This window comes from Salvia splendens, chromosome 15 (assembly GCF_004379255.2).
Source record: "Salvia splendens isolate huo1 chromosome 15, SspV2, whole genome shotgun sequence".
In the NCBI taxonomy this organism is placed as follows: domain Eukaryota; kingdom Viridiplantae; phylum Streptophyta; class Magnoliopsida; order Lamiales; family Lamiaceae; genus Salvia; species Salvia splendens.
Genome location: NC_056046.1, coordinates 8656708 through 8675059, shown reverse-complemented (window position 1 = coordinate 8675059; position 18352 = coordinate 8656708). Strand labels below are relative to the sequence as shown.

The following is an 18352-nucleotide window of genomic DNA, read 5'->3' as shown; positions in this document are numbered from 1 at the left end:
ACGTTGTGGAGAAAGAAACAAAAACAAATTGAAACTAATGACAATGGTAGTCCCAAGAAAATTAGAATTGGTAGCAATTTATAATGGATCAGTAGCTTCCATAAAATCAACTAGTGCATATAAAATTCTGTCTATTTCAAAGTACCATCAGGAATATATCGAAAATCCTAAAATCAAAATGAAAACAAGTTCTTAAGTAGTACACAGTTTCATCAACAAATTATGAACTGAAATCAAGCCACATTTCAGCTGCTAAATCGTCTCTCTTCTTAGCCCAAGGGGTGGTAGGTTCGATGCTCTGTATGAAATCCACTCGATCATCATCAGGATCAGATCGACTGCCATTGTCCCCTTGGCTATCCATTTGCACTTCAAGAGGATCAATATCCATTTGACCGCGAATGAAATTGTGGAGCCAAAAAACAAGCACTGATAAGATTTGTTTGCACATCAATAGGATAATAGCTTGCACTGCGAAGAATCCCCCAGCGCATTTTCATCACAGCAAAGGCTCGCTCTATGATGTTTTGAGCCTTGGTATGGCGCATGTTGAACAATTATGCCGGTGTCTGAGGGGCTTGACAAGAGGGTCGTCATTCTTTCAAATGGTATCTAACTCCTTTGTATGGAGTGATAAAGCCTTCACTATTCGAAACAAATAGTATTGTCCTGCGTAAGACAATACTAAGCTATAGGAACATATAAAACAAGAGTGGAACTACTGAGCCAAAAATTACAATAAATTATATAGTACCTCTTGGTACTTTGAAGCCAAGTGGTCTACTGAGTGCGTCTCGCAATATCCTCGAGTCCCCGGCAGATCCATCCCACCCATGTAACACATAGACAAATCTTAGACGGTGGTCACATACAGCCAATGTGTTGGTGGCTATTTGTCCTTTCCTATTGCGATATCTGGGAAGATCTGTGGCAGGAACACAAACGTTGATATATGTCGTGTCCAATGCTCCTAGACAACCCTTTTGAAGTAGTAACAACAAGTGAGATGGATTAGTTCAGTTGGAGATAAGCATATAAGATTCAATCAACTATTAATTGACACAAATAACCAAACCTTAAACCACTTACACCTTGCGTCGATGCAATTTTCATCAACAGATTCAGATTTCACTAGCAAAATCTCATGAAGCTTTAGCACTCCATATAAGACAACGTACAAGTAGCAAGAAACGGTCTGCGATGAGCGGAGAAAATGGAAACCAACCACACGAGTTTTATTGTGGTGAGTTAGTATACCCAAGAACATTGCTACCATTTCTTCAACGGTGACAAACTTCTTATCCACAAAAGACCACTGACATCCTTCAATAAACGGCATAGTCGACCGAATGTGTTCCTATCCATGCGTAGATTATCCATGCATGACCGATCAGTTACACCAACCAATCTGTTGATGTGGTGTACATTCGCCGGAATGCGCTCGAGCAATGGCTTGTAAATATCTCCTCTAGCACTAGCATGAAGTATGAAAGCTTTTTCCGCCGACGTGCAACCTAAAGAACGATGCAAAACAGAGAATTATTGATTTCAATAGCTAAAAATGATTGCCACAAAAATCATAAATTTGTTTCGTCAACCAACTGGAAACCATAACAAGATACTGGTATCAACATAGTTTCTAAGATGCTCAATCCAAACTGCAGAAATATTAGGATATCAATTTATTCAAATTACAGAAATCTTTCTACTGAAAAGTATACTTCAAAAGTATACTTCAGTACAACATACATAATAAATTCTACATCTCATTCATTGAATCTAGACTTCAATGCAAATTCACTTACACCTTCAACACAGTAACCAATTGAGAATTGAATGAACTGATCCCTTACTGCAAATTCGTGGAACAAGTGGTCAATAAAAAACATTATATCTAACTTTCGATGCAATATCAGAACCTCTAATTGCGAAATCCATTTGTGAAATTCGACAAAAAATGGTTACAAAGGGAACCCTCTCCCTACAGCGCAATAGCAGAACTGTGAATGCAAAATCGATTGGTGAATTCGACCAAAAATGGTAACAGAGGGGAACCCAAACCCTTTGACGCAATATCAGAACCAGAAATGCAAAATCGATTTCTGAATTAGACAAAAAATGGTAACAAAAGGAACCCTAACCCTTCGACGCCATATCAGAAACATATCAGCAAAATCGATTTGTGAATTCAATCAAAAGGGGTAACAGAGGGAAGCCAATTGAGGGGAAATAGACACACCTTAGTCTGAGTTAGTTCGTTTGTCATTTCTACGCTAATACCTTCGCCTCTAAATCGATCGTCCTCTTATGGCCACAGCTGGAGAAACTCAAGTGTTGGAGCTCTCACTTCAATTTGGGGTGAGGCCACAACAAAGAAGAAGAAGAGGAATTGAAGGGCAAAATGGTCTGCAAAGTGCCCTAAATTCTATTGGTAAATTTGGGTTTCACACTATCGGAAGGGTGTTGGTGATATTGCCTATTCTGTGAATGGTAGATAATAAACAAAATTTTAGCGGGTCAAGAAAATAAACCCGGGAGACTAACATTCCTATCAATCAGCTAGAAAAGCCTATATAAATATCTCTATCGGACGTATTACTACCAATCAATCAAGCCCTAACCATATTCTTGCTACTAAGGAAAAAACAAGAAAGCTGAACTAACTTATGGAAAAAATAATCGAATTGAAGAAGACGCCGATTGTAGTTAAAAAAGGAATCCTCATTATCTAGATGACAGGGGTTAAGTTAAGTTGTTTTTTTGTCATCCATAGAGATTCTTTTTTTACCCTTGGCACGTTATGCAAAGAATACTTTATTCATCATATGAAAATTGACTTGTACATTCAATGGAATAGCACTTGTAGTTTGCATAATCATAAAAAAAATTAAAAAGAGGGAGTACATAGGTTGCTTCATTTGATCGATTCAAGATAAGGATACTCGTACGAATCCTAACCATACCTACTTCGTTTTTATATATGCTTATTCATCAAAGCACCGGTTCCATGCACTCTTACCAAAAAATGTTGTAATTATAACAAATTAAAACATTTAAATGGAGTATAAAATATAAATTAAAAAAATGAAAAGTCAGGAATATTAGAATAAAGAGTGCTCCACAATAATTTTTGGACTCTTTTATGAGAAATAGATTACAATGAAAACCATATTATATTTCCATGATTAATAGAAGCCATCAACATAAAGAAAGAGTCTATTCAGGAACATATTCTGCATGGAAAAAGTGGATCATCAACCACTACAAAATCAAGCATTACTAGCAATCCTCAATTCAAACCAAAATATACATTCAAATTAGTGAAGAAGAAGAAGAAGATGGGAGCTGGAGTTTCAACTGGTTATGAGACTACACCTGCAGTAACTTATGGATCAGCGACGAGGAAAGGCCATGTGGTTGCTTTCCATTCGTCGAAGACCTGGAAAATCCACTTTGAAGCCTCTAAACAGACCCCGAAACTGGTAAAGATTGTGTTTGTTACTTGCTACTAATTTGATACCTGAACTGATGTGAGATTCTGACAAATTCTCATGCGTTGAAAGCTCGTTGTCGACTTCACAGCAGCCTGGTGCGGGCACTGCCAGTATATTCAACCTGCAGTGGATGAGTTTGCAGAAATATAAACAGATGTGGACTTCGTCAAGATTGATGTTGATGAGTTGGATGTATGGACGATGCCCTGTTTTTAGTCAAAATTCTAGCCATTTATGTCTGAAAAAACTGATCTTTCTGTAATTATACGAACAGGATGTGGCACAGGAATTCGGGGTTCAGACAATGCCGACTTTCGTGCTGATGAAAAGTGGGAGAGAGGTCGACAAGGTTGTAGGAGCCAAGAAGGAAGACCTGAGGAAGAAGATTGACAAGCATAGAATCTAAACACACAAATAGTTGAGAGAGTGCAATCCATATGTTTCTAGTGGTGAGTTGGGCCAAACAAATAGTAAAAGGAACATTTCTGTGTTAAAAAATGAACAAACAAGACATCTCCAAAGAAACAACCAAGAAATCAAGATATATAACTTGAAACAAAATTACAAAGAAATATTGCATTTTACAGATTTCCACATCAATTTCAAGGGAAGATTTCTGTTTAGCAGCTAAGTCTGAGCTAGAAGATATTCGCTAAGCACGAAAAGGAAACCAATCTCAATCTGCTTTGCCTACTATGCACAGGAACTTTTTTTTTCTGTTCCGAAAATCGATTGGTTCAAGAATATACAATAGAGTTAAGATGGGTAATTAATAAGCATTCCGACTGACCCAAGAATTAACCGGATGTCCTGCCCAAAACCCTCCTGAGGTCCGATTTCTGATCAGACGTGAGTCTCGAGGGAAACTTGATGTCAAACTTGATCCGTAGATCTCCGCGTTTGCCTGGTTCTTTCGATATAGGCATGCCCTCGTTCTGGATCATCATTTCATAGCCAGGTTTTACGATATCCGACACTGTGACAGTGAGGTCTCGGCCGTCTAAGGTTAATATTTTCAGAGTCTTTCCTGTGAGAGCATCGAGCAGAGAGATCTTTTGGTTGATTATTAGATCATTGCCATCCCTCTTGAAGACCTGGTGGGGCTTCTCGTCGACAATGAAGATTAGGTCTCCCGGGGCAGCGCCAGCTTCATGGTTCCCTTTCTCAGGAAAGGTAATCTTGGTTCCCTTCTTCCAACCGGGCTTGATGTGTATTGATAAAACCTCTTCAACTGTGGCTGGCTTGCTGCAATAGACAACATGATACTCACATGAAAACAAGAATACAACAAAAGAATGCAGCAAACACTTATCATATCTCTAGCATCATGTTTCTGGTTAAGAATTCATGCATCTTGACAAATTTTTTGAGAATCTAATATTATTCGAGATCAGAAAGAACAAGCAAGAAACGAGTGAAAAACATATACTATGACAACAATTCAAACTACTGAGTTAGACGTGAACACATCCAACATAGCAAAACTCATATTGGGATCAAGAATGCACACAAAACCACAACCACGACACTATGATGAACCTGAGGACTTCAAGCTAACCCGAGCAAGCGATGCAACATTGCACAGAACATACATCAGAAGATGCTTATACAAAAAAGAAGCACAGTTTAACTCTATTGTCTTCTATCCACCAACACCTAAAACAAGAAACATATACCTTTAAAAGTAATGCTTTTTCTCAAAATAGCAAACCAAGATAAGAACAAAGGAAAACCTGTCTCCTACCTCATTCACACTTCAATCACAAGAAGGCCAAAAACCCAATATTCTCAAAGCCAAAAGCTTTACAATAAGGAATATCAATTAACCATAAAACAAGCAACAAAAATTCTCACAAACTTTCTTAGACTAATTGCAATAAACCTCACAAATCTCATCACAATTGGACACAAAAAATTAAAAAATTCAAGAAACACAATAAATAATAAACAAATCACCTACCCTGACCCATCAAGAACAATTCTTGATATCTTCATCTTCCTCTTTGACCCCTTATACAGATCCTCCAAGCTACACGCCAGTTTACTCTCCATCACCGCCGCCTTCTTCAATTCCCCTCCTCCGCCGCCGCCACTACTCCCTCCATCCATTCCACCAAAAAACTCCTCAAAAATATCCTCTGCATCTCTGGGACTGAACTTAAACCCCGCCCCTCCGCCGCCGTAGCCGGAATCCCTGTCCTTCGAGCTCGGCGGCGGGTAGAGACCCGATTTCAGCCCCTCTTCGCCGTACAAATCGTAGATCTGCCGCTTCTGCGAATCGCTCAGGACATCGTAGGCCTCACTAATCTGCTTGAATTTGGCCTCCGCCTCTTTAGTGTTTACCGCGTTCTTGTCAGGGTGCCATTTCATCGCCAATCTCTTGTACGATTTCTTCAAATCTTCCTCCGTCGCGTTTCTAGACACTTTCAGTATGTTGTAGTAATCAACCCCCATTTCCAAACTGAATAAAGATTCCACCTTTTTTGGTTTTCCCCTCTTTTGTGACACTAAACCCCCCAAAAAATCGAAAATCGGAATGCTTCGAGGTGCGATAAGGAAAATTCAGGGAAGAGGGCGAAATGGGAGACGGTAAATTGGAGTTTTTTTCCGGTGAGGAATTGGAATTGGAATTGGGGAAGAGAGAGGTGAGTGAGTGTCGATATTTTCAAGGTGGTTGGTTAAAGTGAGAGGAGTTTTTGGAGAATCTGAGATTACAGTTAGGAGAGGAAGAAAAGTGGTCGTGAAATCCTAGGGCGTGTTTGGGAATGATCACGAGAATAAATCCATCTCAACCAAAAGTACTTAACCAAAAGTAACAACAAAAGAACATGTTTTCTACTCTCTTTTTTTTTCAATTGTTTTGTTTTATTTTATGTTTCTTCTGCCTGGGGCAGATTAATTTATAGGGTGACCAAGTGTATAGTTGAATGTTTGTGGGTTCGAAAAGTAAAATAATTTTTTTTATAAATTGAGTTTAATTTTGATCTTTTAAGAGTATTCAAGGAGTAAAAATATTTTGCTTTAACTACTTGGATTGCGTCATATATAAAAAAAATGAATCGTCTAAGATTTGAATGTAGTTTTTTTTTATTTGAGTAAAAAAGATTAGTTTGTTGCGTACTCGAAAACGTATATTTAGCGGTCAAAAAATGTATACCAAAAAAGTGGACAAATTTGTTTACGGTGATTTCTAAGTTGACTTCTTCATATAATTGAAATTAATACTTATTCATAAATTTCAAAATAATAAAATATATTAATCTTGACCTACAAAATGACTATAATATTTTATTACTTTTAATAAAAAATTTTGTTGATTCATTTATGGTACAGTCAAAAAATTGTCGTTATAGCTGAAAATTGCCGCCAAAGTTTATGAAATTTGATATGAATGATATACACAATGGATTTTTGTAATGATATGAATGATATACACAAGGGATTTTTGTAATGCTACTATGTTGCAAAAACCATAAACAATATCCTTTATCTATTGAATCAAAACACAAGAAAACCTTCAATCAGATTGGGCAAAAATCAACATAATAAAGAAAACACCACAATAAACAAAAAAAACTATGAACACACCAAAATAAGATAAGTTTGTCACATCTTGCAATTAATCAAAATTAAGTAAAGATATAAGATAATAAAATCAGAATTACGAAGAAATCATAACGAGGCGACAACGAGCAGTCTCCCACCCCTCCAGTGGCCCCAAACCTCGCCCGGCCCGGTGCTGAACCCCTCCCAATGCACTGATCACCCAAACTCCCCTCAATTCAAGCCTCAACTTTCTCTAATCATCTTCCTTCACCCCATCGTCACCACTCAACTTCACATCCTCCTCATCGCATGCAATTCTGTGTTTATGTTTATCTTTCTATGAAATGCAAATCGTACATTCTGACAGATTATATGGTGCGAGCATAACAGTGTTTGTCACATAAATTTAACTTAATGCATTCTTCCGCGCTAACTTGTGTATAGTATAGGAGTTTAAATGCGAATTAGCTCAAATTATCCTAGTGCATGTTTTATATGCTAAAGAAAAAAAAAGTAAGAATATATACTCCCTTCGTTCCAATAAATATGAAACATATGTTTTCGGCGTGATATTGTATCTAGTGTTATTTTGTAAGCTAATGAAGAGAAAGTAAAAGTAAGAGAGATGAAAAGGTAAAGATGATGTTGTTTCTATATTAGAAAATGTTTCATTTTTAATGAGATAACCCAAAAAGAAAATTATTTTATTTTTAATTAGACTAATGAAGTATAATTTAGCAGTCCTATATTGTTATAAGTACTTGATATATATTTTGTCTCCCTCCGTCCCACACGTCTTAAAATGGAGATATTTGTAATTATGCCTTTGAAAAAAATACTCCCTCCGTCTCTGAAAAATATGAATATTTGGTTTGATACAGATTTTAATTCATAATTGGTAAAGTAAAAGAGAGAGATAAAAAAAAAGTAAATAACGTATTATTAGCGAAGAATGAATCAAGCCTCTTTAAAAAGAAAAAAGCTTTCGAAATTAGAAGGATCATAACTTTTCAAAGTCAGAAAAAAAAAGTAATAGTCCATACTTTTTCGGGGTGAGAGGGAGTATACTCCAATTTTCTTCAGAAAACAATGGTACGCAGTTTTGACGCATACATCATTGCCAAGAAAAGTAAGTACTACTCCTATAATTGATTACATCCATATTTCTCAAAGATTCCATCAATACACCAAATAAATCTTAAAGTTTGTGAAATATAAATTTCATCTTCAAAATCTCATGATTGAGTTTTACTATCATTCTCCCTTCATCTCCAAACAAAGTACTAGTATTCTCTTTGAAAACCAATTTTAAAACCAATAGGTGTATTTTAAACACATCTTTCAAACTTCCATATTATAATTTCCCCAAACACAATGATTCAATTTTCCGATTTCCATCGATGAACAAAGATAATGTTAAATTCTCTAAAAATTCTCTCCCACATCGACTTTGTGAAGATCTCATATAATCTATATATATAAGTGTGGATAACCCCCTTATAAAGTCTTTTATGGGTGAGCGACACATTTCTAATATGGTATCAGAGCGGACCCAAGTCAATGATGGTTTTCTCTTTATCTCTTATCTACCTCACGAGTGGAAGACCGATGTCCTTTCCAGCCTACATCGATAATGATTCTCTTATCTCTTGCATTGCCTACCCACGTAATGGAAGACCGATATCCTTTCCGGCCCACACGTGAGCGGGGTATGTGACATATTTCTAATAACAACCAAAAATAAATTGAATTCTTAGATGAAACACACTGCCTCAACAAGTGAGGGCTTACTCCTTAGAGCATCCACAACTGTGCTCTTGCCAGTGGCACGGTTGTGGGCCCGGGCGGTACTATTCATGCCTGCTCTCTGGCAAGAGCACAACACCCACAATTGTGCTCTTCCGCAAGGACGAGCACAATTAATATAAAATTCAATTAAACAATAACATTTCCATAATATTAAAATCCATTTAAAAACCATAATAAATATTACAAATTACAAATAAAATTAAAAAATACATAATTAAAATCCTAAAAATTAAAAATTACATAATTAAACTCCTTAAAATTAAAAATTACATAATTAAAATCCTAAAAATTAAAAATTACATAATTAAACTCCTAATAAGACTACGCATCCGGCGGGATCAACCCCAATTGTTTTTGGAGACCTTTTATCATGGTCTCGTGTGTTTCAAGTTGCGTGGGGGTCATAGATGACCTATCGGCCATATTGAGTTGGCTTAAGAGCATCCACAGCGAGTTGTTCGGGGGTGGAGGTGGCACATAGGGAGCGGGAGCGGCTTCGGGAGTGGCTTCGGGAGTCGAGCCGCGACGACGGTTGGCCGCCGCCTTCTTCCTTCCTTGGGGGCGGCATTGGGAACTGCTCGGTCCGGCGTCGGGGCTACCCAAATTAGCTCCGGCGAGTTGGCTAGCCACTTCTTCCGAGCCGGAGTCGGATAGGGCTACCGACCTTGATCGTTTGGAGGAGCCGCTAGAGGAGGATGTTATGCCTCCCTTATACTTCGGGTGCGTCCGCGTCTCCTGCCAAACGTTAAGATATTTGAACGACTTACCGTTCATGGATTGGTAGGTGCTCAGCGCGGCGGTGATGATGTCGACCTCGCTTCGGCCGCTCCCGGCATTCCGGGACTCCTGGATGAAATAGCCGTTGAACTTGCCAATTTCTTCATTGGCTCGGCCGATGCAGTTGCGCACCATACTCTCGTTGCGCTCGATCGTTCCCGGCGGCCGGTTTGCATTGTACCGGCTAGAGACGCGCCACCAAAAGTGATCGCCGGATTGGTTCGTTCCAACCACCGCATCTTCGGAGATTTCCAAGTACGCCTTGAACAATCTTTCCATCTCCGCCGGTGAGTACGGTGTGCGGACACCGGCGCGAGATGGAGGAGTCGGCATTTGGGAAGGGGCGCGAGGCCTAGGCTCCGGTGTCCACCCGTAGCGCCCTTCGGAGGCACCTTGGTCGTCGATTGGGTATGGACGGTAGCCACTCGGAACGGCCGAATCTTGGGTTTGAGGAGGGGCCGAATATTCCGTTTCCGGACTAGGAAACGGTTGTGAACCGAACCATTCGGGGTTCCAACCGTGGGAGCCCGAAGGGTTATCGTCTTGGCCGGACATAGTGATGTTGTAGGGTATGAGAGAATGAAGATGAAAATGGATATGAGAGAATGGAGATGAGAATGGATATTGGAGAATGATGATGAGAGTTGTGTAGTTTGATGTGAATTTTTGGGGTGAAATTGAGGGTATTTGTAGATGAAAGTGTGTATTTTTGGGGTAAAAAAAATGAAAAAAAATTAAAAGGTGTAAAAAACGGTTATAAACGGATATATTTTTTTGGGGAAGTGAATTTTTTTTTATTTTTTATCGGTTTTTTAATAAAAAACCGATTTTTAAAAAAAAATAAAAAAAAAGTTTAAACACAATGGCTATGCCGTTGACGAATGGGAGCGCGATACGTGTGCGTCCGCTGGCACGGACGTGCTCGATACATCGAGCAGCGCCGTGCCAGCGGCGCGGCTGCAGCAGCGGCGGTCCTTCGCCTTGCCAACGGTGCGGACGGCGGTGGCGACTTTCGCCACCGCTGCGGATGCTCTTAGTCTCTTCACCTTAGTTAAACAAAACGAAAAAAAGAAGACACCCTTTTCACTTTTCAGATATCAAACACATCCCTCCTAAGCTAAAAGTAAATTATTTTCTAGTTGCACCCCAAATATTGAGAGATTTGACTCTTTCACTTTTAGAGCATCCACAACCGTGCTCTTGCCAGCAGCACGGTTGTGGGCCCGGGCGGTACTATTCATGCCTGCTCTCTGGCAAGAGCACAACACCCACAACTGTGCTCTTCCGCAAGGACGAGCACAATTAATTTAAAATTCAATTAAACAATAACATTTCCATAATATTAAAATTCATTTAAAAACCACAATAAATATTACAAATAAAATTAAACATTACATAATTAAAATCCTAAAAATTAAAAATTACATAATTAAAATCCTAAAAATTAAAAAAACCATTACTCGTTGCCGAATTTCGTCCACATGTGGTTGATTAGGTCTTCTTGTAGTTGATTGTGGATTCGAGTATCGCGCATTGTGTGTCTTGTCTCGATCCTCTGGCCAACCGTCGTATGCTCGCCTCGGAGTGGGGGAGACCTCGCTGTTGAGCTTCCGGCTTCGTCCTCGTCGTAGAAGCTAGCCGCCCTCGGCCCTTCGTCGGCTATAATCATGTTGTGTAATATAATACACGTGAACATGATGTCGGCGATATTATTCACGTACCACAGCCGAGCCGGGGCCTTCACAATGTTGAATCGAGCTTGAAGGACCCCGAAGGCTCTTTCGACGTCCTTCCGCGCTGACTCTTGACGCTGCGCAAAAAGAACCCGGCTCGGGTCGTGCGGGTTGTGGAGAGTCTTCATGAACGTCGACCACCTTGGGTAGATACCATCGGCGAGATAGTAACCCATGCGGTATGTATTTCCGTTGATGGTGAAGTCGATCGCCGGTGCTACACCATTCATCACATCATTGAAGAGTGGTGAAGAATAGAGCACGTTCGTTGTTGGATCCGGCAACGCCGAAATATGCATGCCAAATCCATAGGCGATAGTCGGCGACCGCCTCAAGGATAAGTGTTGGGCCGCCGCCTTTGTGACCGCTTAAGTGTTGCCCCCTCCAAGCAGTCGGGCAATTCTTCCACCTCCAATGCATGCAGTCAATGCTGCCAGGCATTCCGGGAAAGCCATGGACTGATTCGTGAAGACGAAGCAACCGTTGGCAATCATCGGTGGTGGGTGCCCGAAGGAATTCATCCCCAAAAGCAGAACGAACGCCCTCGCAAAAATTCTTTAAACAAAGGATTCCAGTGGACTCACCGATATGCAAATACTCGTCGAAGATGTCGGCCGTTTGCCCAGTAGCGAGTTGTCGGATGGCACACGTACACTTCTGCAACGCCGTGATACTTTGCCGGCCGGCTGCATCTACACCTGTTTGAAAGTATTCAACACGTGCGGACAATGTGTTGACAATTCGCATGAACAAGCGCTTTGACATGCGAAAACGGAGCCTGAAGTAATCTGCCGGAAACCGCGGATGGTCGGCAAAGTAGTCGGCAACGAGCCTTTCGTGGGCTCCCTCCCGGTCACGATGGATGTAGCGGCGATTTGATCTAGTGCGTTGAGGAGGATGAGCGGGGGTATTCGCCGCGACATATGCTTCGTAAGCGGCACGATGTTGTTCGTAGTATTCTTGTTCTTCGCGCTCCGCTTCCGCCATGAGATGAGTGAAATCCATTTGATGTTTTGAGTGAAGATTGAATGTGTTGATAGTTTGTATAAGAATTATGAATGAGAGATGAATTGATGTGATAAATGAGTGATGAATGTGTGTATTTATAGATGATTTTGGGAAAAAAAATAAAAAAAAAATCAAAAAAATTCAGAAAAAACGGGGAAAAAACGGCCATATTTTTGGGATTTGGAATTTTTTTTTAGCATTATTTATAATTAAATACCGATTTAAAAAAAAAGTTTGAATGCAACGGCTACGCCGTTGCCCAATCCCGTGCCGCCACGTGTGCGTCCGCTGGCACGAACGTGCTCGATACATCGAGCAGCGCCGTGCCAGCGGCGCGAGCGCAGCGGCGGCGACCCTTCTCCTTGCCGCTGGCACGGACGGCGGTGGCGACGACCGCCACCGCTGCGGATGCTCTTAATCTTTAACAGTTTCAGCAAAAAAAAGGAACAGTATTTTTAATTATTAAATTATAAAGAAAAGAAAATAAATAGAAAGTGTATGTCATGTGTGGAAAGGGCGAGAACGTGCAGGCGCGTAATCGAGTGGGGCCCACCGCGAGTGTCTACTCGTGCGATGTGAAATGCGTGGCAAGGAATCAATCATTCGTCTGAATACGGCGTCGTTTGGGATCTGCTCATCGACATAACATTGGGCCCATTTGCATTACTAACAATAATGGGTTACTATCAAGTGGGTCAAAACTTTATTTCCCTGGCCCAATAATAATTTTGTCCATTTCCTTAAAGTTTTTATTATTTTCATTTAAATGAAAATTTTCTAATTCTATATAAACACAAAGAGGGGACCCCCCCTCAAAAAAGTGGAGGTTATTAGAGTTTTGAAGCGTGGCTATTATTCTGGCCAAGATCTTGTGGAGTCGGCTATTTATTTTCTCTACCTTGTTTTTTCTTTATGTAGATTGGGAGGGAAGGTTTATTCATTATTTTTCTATCATTATTGCTTCAAATTTCTTTTACTTTTGATAGAGAGATGAGAACACCTTTTCTATTGAGATGTTTTTTTATCTATTGAATGTCGTAATGAGGTCCGACACTTAGTTACATACTTATTGAATGTCGTGATGAGATCCTGGGACATGGTACTCCTTGTTTATTTCATTTTCATTCTCATTAAACAGAAATATAACAAGCCATTATTATACCTTGATTTGTTACATTTATTTGTCAATTTAAAACCTATTAAGTTAGTACTGGATTATTGGGCTAAACCATAACCCAAGTTTTTGGGCCTATTCGGACATATTTTTAGCTGTTTGTTTATGGCGTTGTGCCTTTCAATGCATTTAGCTTATCTTGGAGCATTTTATCGTATTCGATCTCATACTTGAAGAGGATGTTCACTTTGAGCAGTAAGACGAATCAATTACAAAATAATCTAAATTAAGTGACTGTTTATTTGATACATTGATTAATTTCGAGTTTCTTTAACCATCTTATCCTCAATATCGCGTGACGTTTCGTGCAAAATTAATTAAAGTTAGAGCAATGTACTTCGAATTGTAGATTAAGGTTTTAACATAAAATGGAAGTTGTGACAGTATACAAAATTCAGTCGCATAGATTTGTTAGCATGATTGAAGACATTATTGTATTATCAACAAACTCAGCAGCCAATCATAAATTAACTGTTCCAAACACAGTAATATCCCATTTATTGGGATATATATTGATGGAAAAAAGGGGGACGGAACATAAAGAAACTAGCAATTACACTTACATTTTATTACCTTCTATCACTTTATACGAACCAAAAATCTTGAGGATTTTTATGTCATCTTCCGAGGTTTAACTATCAAACATGCAAAACTGTTTATATTTCTGAGCTCCTTTCTACAATACTTCCAGTCTTCTTCGATTCTTCGCTAACTGACATTGCCAGAATAAAAGAAGACGTCACAGAAATGTTTCATTTTCACCAAAGCTGAATGAACACAATCAAGATTACACACACACACACAAACACACATAATGTAGATGGCGCAATCAGTCAATGAACTTGGCTACCAAGAGATAAAAACACAACCAAATGCAAGCATTTCGAGTCAAGGGCTCGTTCAATATTCAAGAATCAAGTACAATATGAGAAGGGTCAACTTTTGATGAAGGGGGGAGCACGATAACGTGCATGGTGGCGTTGTTGGGAGGGAGGTGGAGGCGGAGAGGGTAGAGCTTCCCGTTCAACGGGCTTTTGGTGCAGACCGTGAGGCCAGGGATTCCCAGCTCGTCCTCCAGCCTGCTTGCTAGTTCACTCACTTGGAAGCCCTTGAATGCAATGCTGAGGTCCTCGGACTCACTCTCGACTTCGCCATACTCATTGGCTAGTTGGAAATAGATCAGCCTGCCATCGCTTGCCTTTGAAGGCGAACCATCCCACTGCACCAAAATTAAACACTCCCAAAATCATTCCATCAAACCAACCACATTCATGGATATGATAACTGATATCGATTCATTTTTGTTACAGTAAGCATGAACACACAGACACACACCAAGAATCATAGATGAAAGTGTAAATCATATGAACTGCATTCCTATAACAGCAATAAATCAATTCAATTTTTTGTCCAATTTTTTTTTTATCTATAAACACACACACACCAAGAATCATTAGCAGAAGAGAGGAAATGTATTCATATTGTCAATTTTTTTATCAATAGACATTACACACCATTGGAGAGTATGAACATACACAGAGAATGGGAAAAATTTAGGTATTCACTTGCTTCAACACAAAGTCGACCATCATTTTTTGAACATTAATTCTTTAATTAAACATTCCAATTCGTTCAATCGCAAATGGAAAAAACCAGAGATCAACAAAACAAATGAAGATCAGAACAAAAAAAAAGCTCAATAGTCGAAACTACCTCTTGCCTAGAAAAGCTAGCAGACTGAGACGACTGGCTAGTGGTCGGCGAGGTCTCGTCGGAGGCAAAACAATCCTCCTTTTCCACCACGATCTGCGGCGGCGGCAGAAACTCCACAACCTGAACCTCCCAAAGAATCCAGTCCCTTGTGACTGTCCGATGCGGAATATCATGCGTGATCGAGTTCCTCCAAGGCGGCAGCCCGCCGTTAGCCCGCAGAAAATGCCCGTACCTAGTCTTCAATTTTACGGCGCCGCTCTCCCTGATCGGCTCCCACTCGACGGAGCTGTCGAGGCGCGGGGGCAGCGTCAGGTACTTGCCGTAGCAGCTCCTCAGGCGGATTATGGTGTCGGAGCTCTCGACGAACTCGACCGCCCATTTGGCCGATTTTGATTCGCCGCTGCGCTCCTGCGTGACGGAAACCTCGTCGTCCTCGGCCACGAGGTACTTGCCGTGCGAACCTTTAAGCCGCACCGCTTTCGAGTTCTGAAACGAGTCGATTGCTGACATTCGTGGCCCGATCGAGAAGAGATGTTGATGATGATTCTGCAGATTTGTAGAGAGAAAAATTGAGTTGCTAATTGGGGATTAGGTTTTTGGTGGGGAAATTAGTGTGATTTGAATGATAATTTGGGTTTTTTGCTGTCATATTTTTGTTGTGCTGAAATATTTATTTATTTTTATTTTATTCACCTCTATTTATGAATATATGCCTTCTTAATTTAAGGGAAAATGTGAGAACATTGAACATGTATGTGACTGACTAAGGTCTTTAGAGCATGCGTAACGCAAGGGGCCGGGCCGCATCTCGCGAGTCCCGGCCCGTCCCATGCATTACACGGAAGGGCGGCACGGCTCAGGCCCGTCCCGGTGACGCGTGACCGGCCTGGGGAGCGTCCCGCGTCCCGGCCCGGGACGGGGTTGCACGGTGACGGGCCGCAAGTCCCGCGTCCCGGCCCAGCGTTACACGGTCTTCGGGCCGGGACGCAAATCCAATTTTGTATTTTTTTTTAAATTCGATGTCTATAAATACGAGCTTGCGTTCCATCCATTTCAATCCCGCGTTCCATTTCAATACTCTATTATACCCTTTGTTTCGGCGCCAATGGATTGGTTCAACAGCGATCAACGTGAGATGGAGGAGTTCGTTAACTCGAACAATTGGTACATACCGTCATCGCAACCATCACAGACACAACCTAGTCCGGGAGTCGGTAGCAACGGCAACATTACATCGCCGGTCAACACCGACGAGTTCGAGGTCAGTGAGATGGAGCCCGCTCAAGAGCGGGGAAAGGAGAAGGTCGGGGAGGAGGATGGGCCGAAGAAGTACACTCCGCCCGAGACAATGTGGCTTGCGAGGAACTACATCGACGTCTCCGAGGATCCTATCATCGGCAACCAGCAGACCGGCAAGGCTTTTTGGGAGCGGATTGCGCAGAAATATAACGCTGGCCGTCCGGAAGGGTCGAGCGAGCGTAGCTACGTGAAGCTGCGCAAGCATTGGGGCCGGGTCCAGGCGGATATGAGCAAGTGGAACGGAAAGTGGGCCAACGTAGTTCGTATGTGGCCGAGCGGGCACAGCGAGGCGGACCTCGTCGAGAAGGCAAAGGAAGCGTTCTTCACTGACGGGAAGAAGACCTTCAAGTACTTCGAAGTTTGGAAGCTCGTCGAGAAGAGCCCGAAGTACACCAGCGGTGCTGAGCCAGCGGCAACTGGGGCGGCGAAGAGAACCAAAGTTTCCGCCTCCGGAAACTACTCTTCGAGCGAAGGAGGTCCGGCGATTGACCTCAACGTGACGGACGACGATGTCTTCTACTCCTCTCCTAGCATTCAGAGCCGCCCGACAGGAACAAAGGCGGCCAAGAGGAAAGCAAAGGGGAAGGCAACTGCGAGCAACTCCGCTATGGTGCCACCGCCGACCAATCCGTCTCTGGATAAGATGTCCGACACTTTATCGGAGATGAATATTACATGGCGGATGAGCCAGCTGACGGAGTTGACAGCGAGGGATACATCGAAGATGTCGGACGAGGAGCTCGAGTTGCACCGTGAGATGATTGCCTACCTTCGCGCCCAAATGAAGAAGTAGTAGTCGTGGCCCGGGTTTCTTGTATTTTAAATTTGCTTCGTGTAGTAATGTAATGTTAATTTCGAATGAACAATGCATTTTCCCGGTTTCAATTGTTCAACGAATTGCGTTTTCGAGTTAAATAGGTTGGAGTTGTGAATATTGTCAATTATTAGTTGCGGCCCGAGTTGCGGCCTGCAAGGTTACAGCAGTTGGGGCCTGGGCCGCAACTGTAGAGGAATGATGACGTGGAGGGGACTTGGGGCCGGAAATGGGGACGGGGTTACTGATGCCCTTTAGAGCACCCGCAACGCGTGCCGTTGCGGTGCCTTATTTCGTTCCGGAGGAACGGAACCGCGGCGGCACGCGTTGCAGCCGCCCGTGTCGTCGCCATTCCGTGCCGGGTGCCGTTGCCGTGCCGTCGCCATTCCGTGCCGGTGCCGTGCCGAGACGCGGAACGACACGTTCCGCCACGCGCCGAGGCGACGTGGCGGCCTCCCATTCGACGCGTGACGCCCACTCGCTGCCCCGCGAGTGGGCGTCGTCACGGTGACGCAATAATTCGTTTTTTTTAAAAAAAAATTCGAATTTAATTAAAAAAAAAATTGCAACGGTATTGTTACCGTTTTTTTTTGCCATTTTTTATTTATTTATTTATTTATAATTTATTTACTCTATAAATACTCCTATTTGACCGAAGTTTTGGATGGTAAAGCGCCGGCCATCAACTTCGTCTCCAACAACCGGCTTTATAAAATGGGGTAAACTTTGGTGGATGAAATTATTAAAATTATGTACTTTTATTTTTTTTAGGATTTTAATTGTGTGCTTTTTATTTTTTTAAGTTTAAGTTGTAACTTTGTTTTAATGTTGTGTGTTTTTTAATAAAGTGTGTTTGTTTTTTTATTAAAGTGTGTTTGTTTTAATTGAATTGAGTTGGAAATAAAAATAAAAAATGAAATTGAATGAATAGTCATTTAAGGAACGGTTAAGGAACGGAGGGTTGCAGGTTCCGTTCCTTAGTTAA

The 18352-nt window shown here is 41.4% G+C and overlaps 3 protein-coding genes and 1 pseudogene across 4 annotated transcripts; 1 reads left to right on the top strand and 3 right to left on the bottom strand.

The window, feature by feature from the left end:
- Nucleotides 1–44: 44 nt before the first annotated feature.
- Nucleotides 45–2644, bottom strand: LOC121768784. 2 transcript variants are annotated; one of them, XR_006043413.1, is made up of 4 exons: nucleotides 2240–2643; nucleotides 1090–1514; nucleotides 755–980; nucleotides 45–669 (listed from the first exon to the last, which is right to left on the bottom strand). XR_006043413.1 is itself a non-coding variant. In XM_042165333.1 (4 exons), exons 2-4 carry the CDS (start codon nucleotides 1337–1339, stop codon nucleotides 602–604), a joined length of 558 nt encoding a protein of 185 aa, XP_042021267.1. In that variant the 5' UTR covers nucleotides 1340–1514; nucleotides 2240–2644; the 3' UTR covers nucleotides 45–601. The 2 variants fall into 2 exon arrangements, 1 of the variants encoding a protein (XP_042021267.1); XM_042165333.1 differs by having other exon boundaries at nucleotides 1076–1514; nucleotides 2240–2644.
- Nucleotides 2645–3106: 462 nt separating this feature from the next.
- On the top strand, nucleotides 3107–3992 carry LOC121766316 (annotated as a pseudogene).
- A 23-nt stretch (nucleotides 3993–4015) lies between these two features.
- Nucleotides 4016–6343, bottom strand: LOC121766314 (dnaJ homolog subfamily B member 4-like). Its single transcript, XM_042162572.1, has 2 exons — nucleotides 5455–6343; nucleotides 4016–4739 (listed from the first exon to the last, which is right to left on the bottom strand). The coding sequence occupies exons 1-2, from the start codon at nucleotides 5946–5948 to the stop codon at nucleotides 4292–4294; spliced, it is 942 nt and encodes a 313-aa protein (XP_042018506.1). The 5' UTR covers nucleotides 5949–6343; the 3' UTR covers nucleotides 4016–4291.
- Nucleotides 6344–14268: 7925 nt separating this feature from the next.
- On the bottom strand, nucleotides 14269–15915 carry LOC121767127. Its single transcript, XM_042163321.1, has 2 exons — nucleotides 15255–15915; nucleotides 14269–14760 (listed from the first exon to the last, which is right to left on the bottom strand). Exons 1-2 carry the CDS (start codon nucleotides 15762–15764, stop codon nucleotides 14449–14451), a joined length of 822 nt encoding a protein of 273 aa, XP_042019255.1. The 5' UTR covers nucleotides 15765–15915; the 3' UTR covers nucleotides 14269–14448.
- Between the last annotated feature and the right edge of the window lie 2437 nt (nucleotides 15916–18352).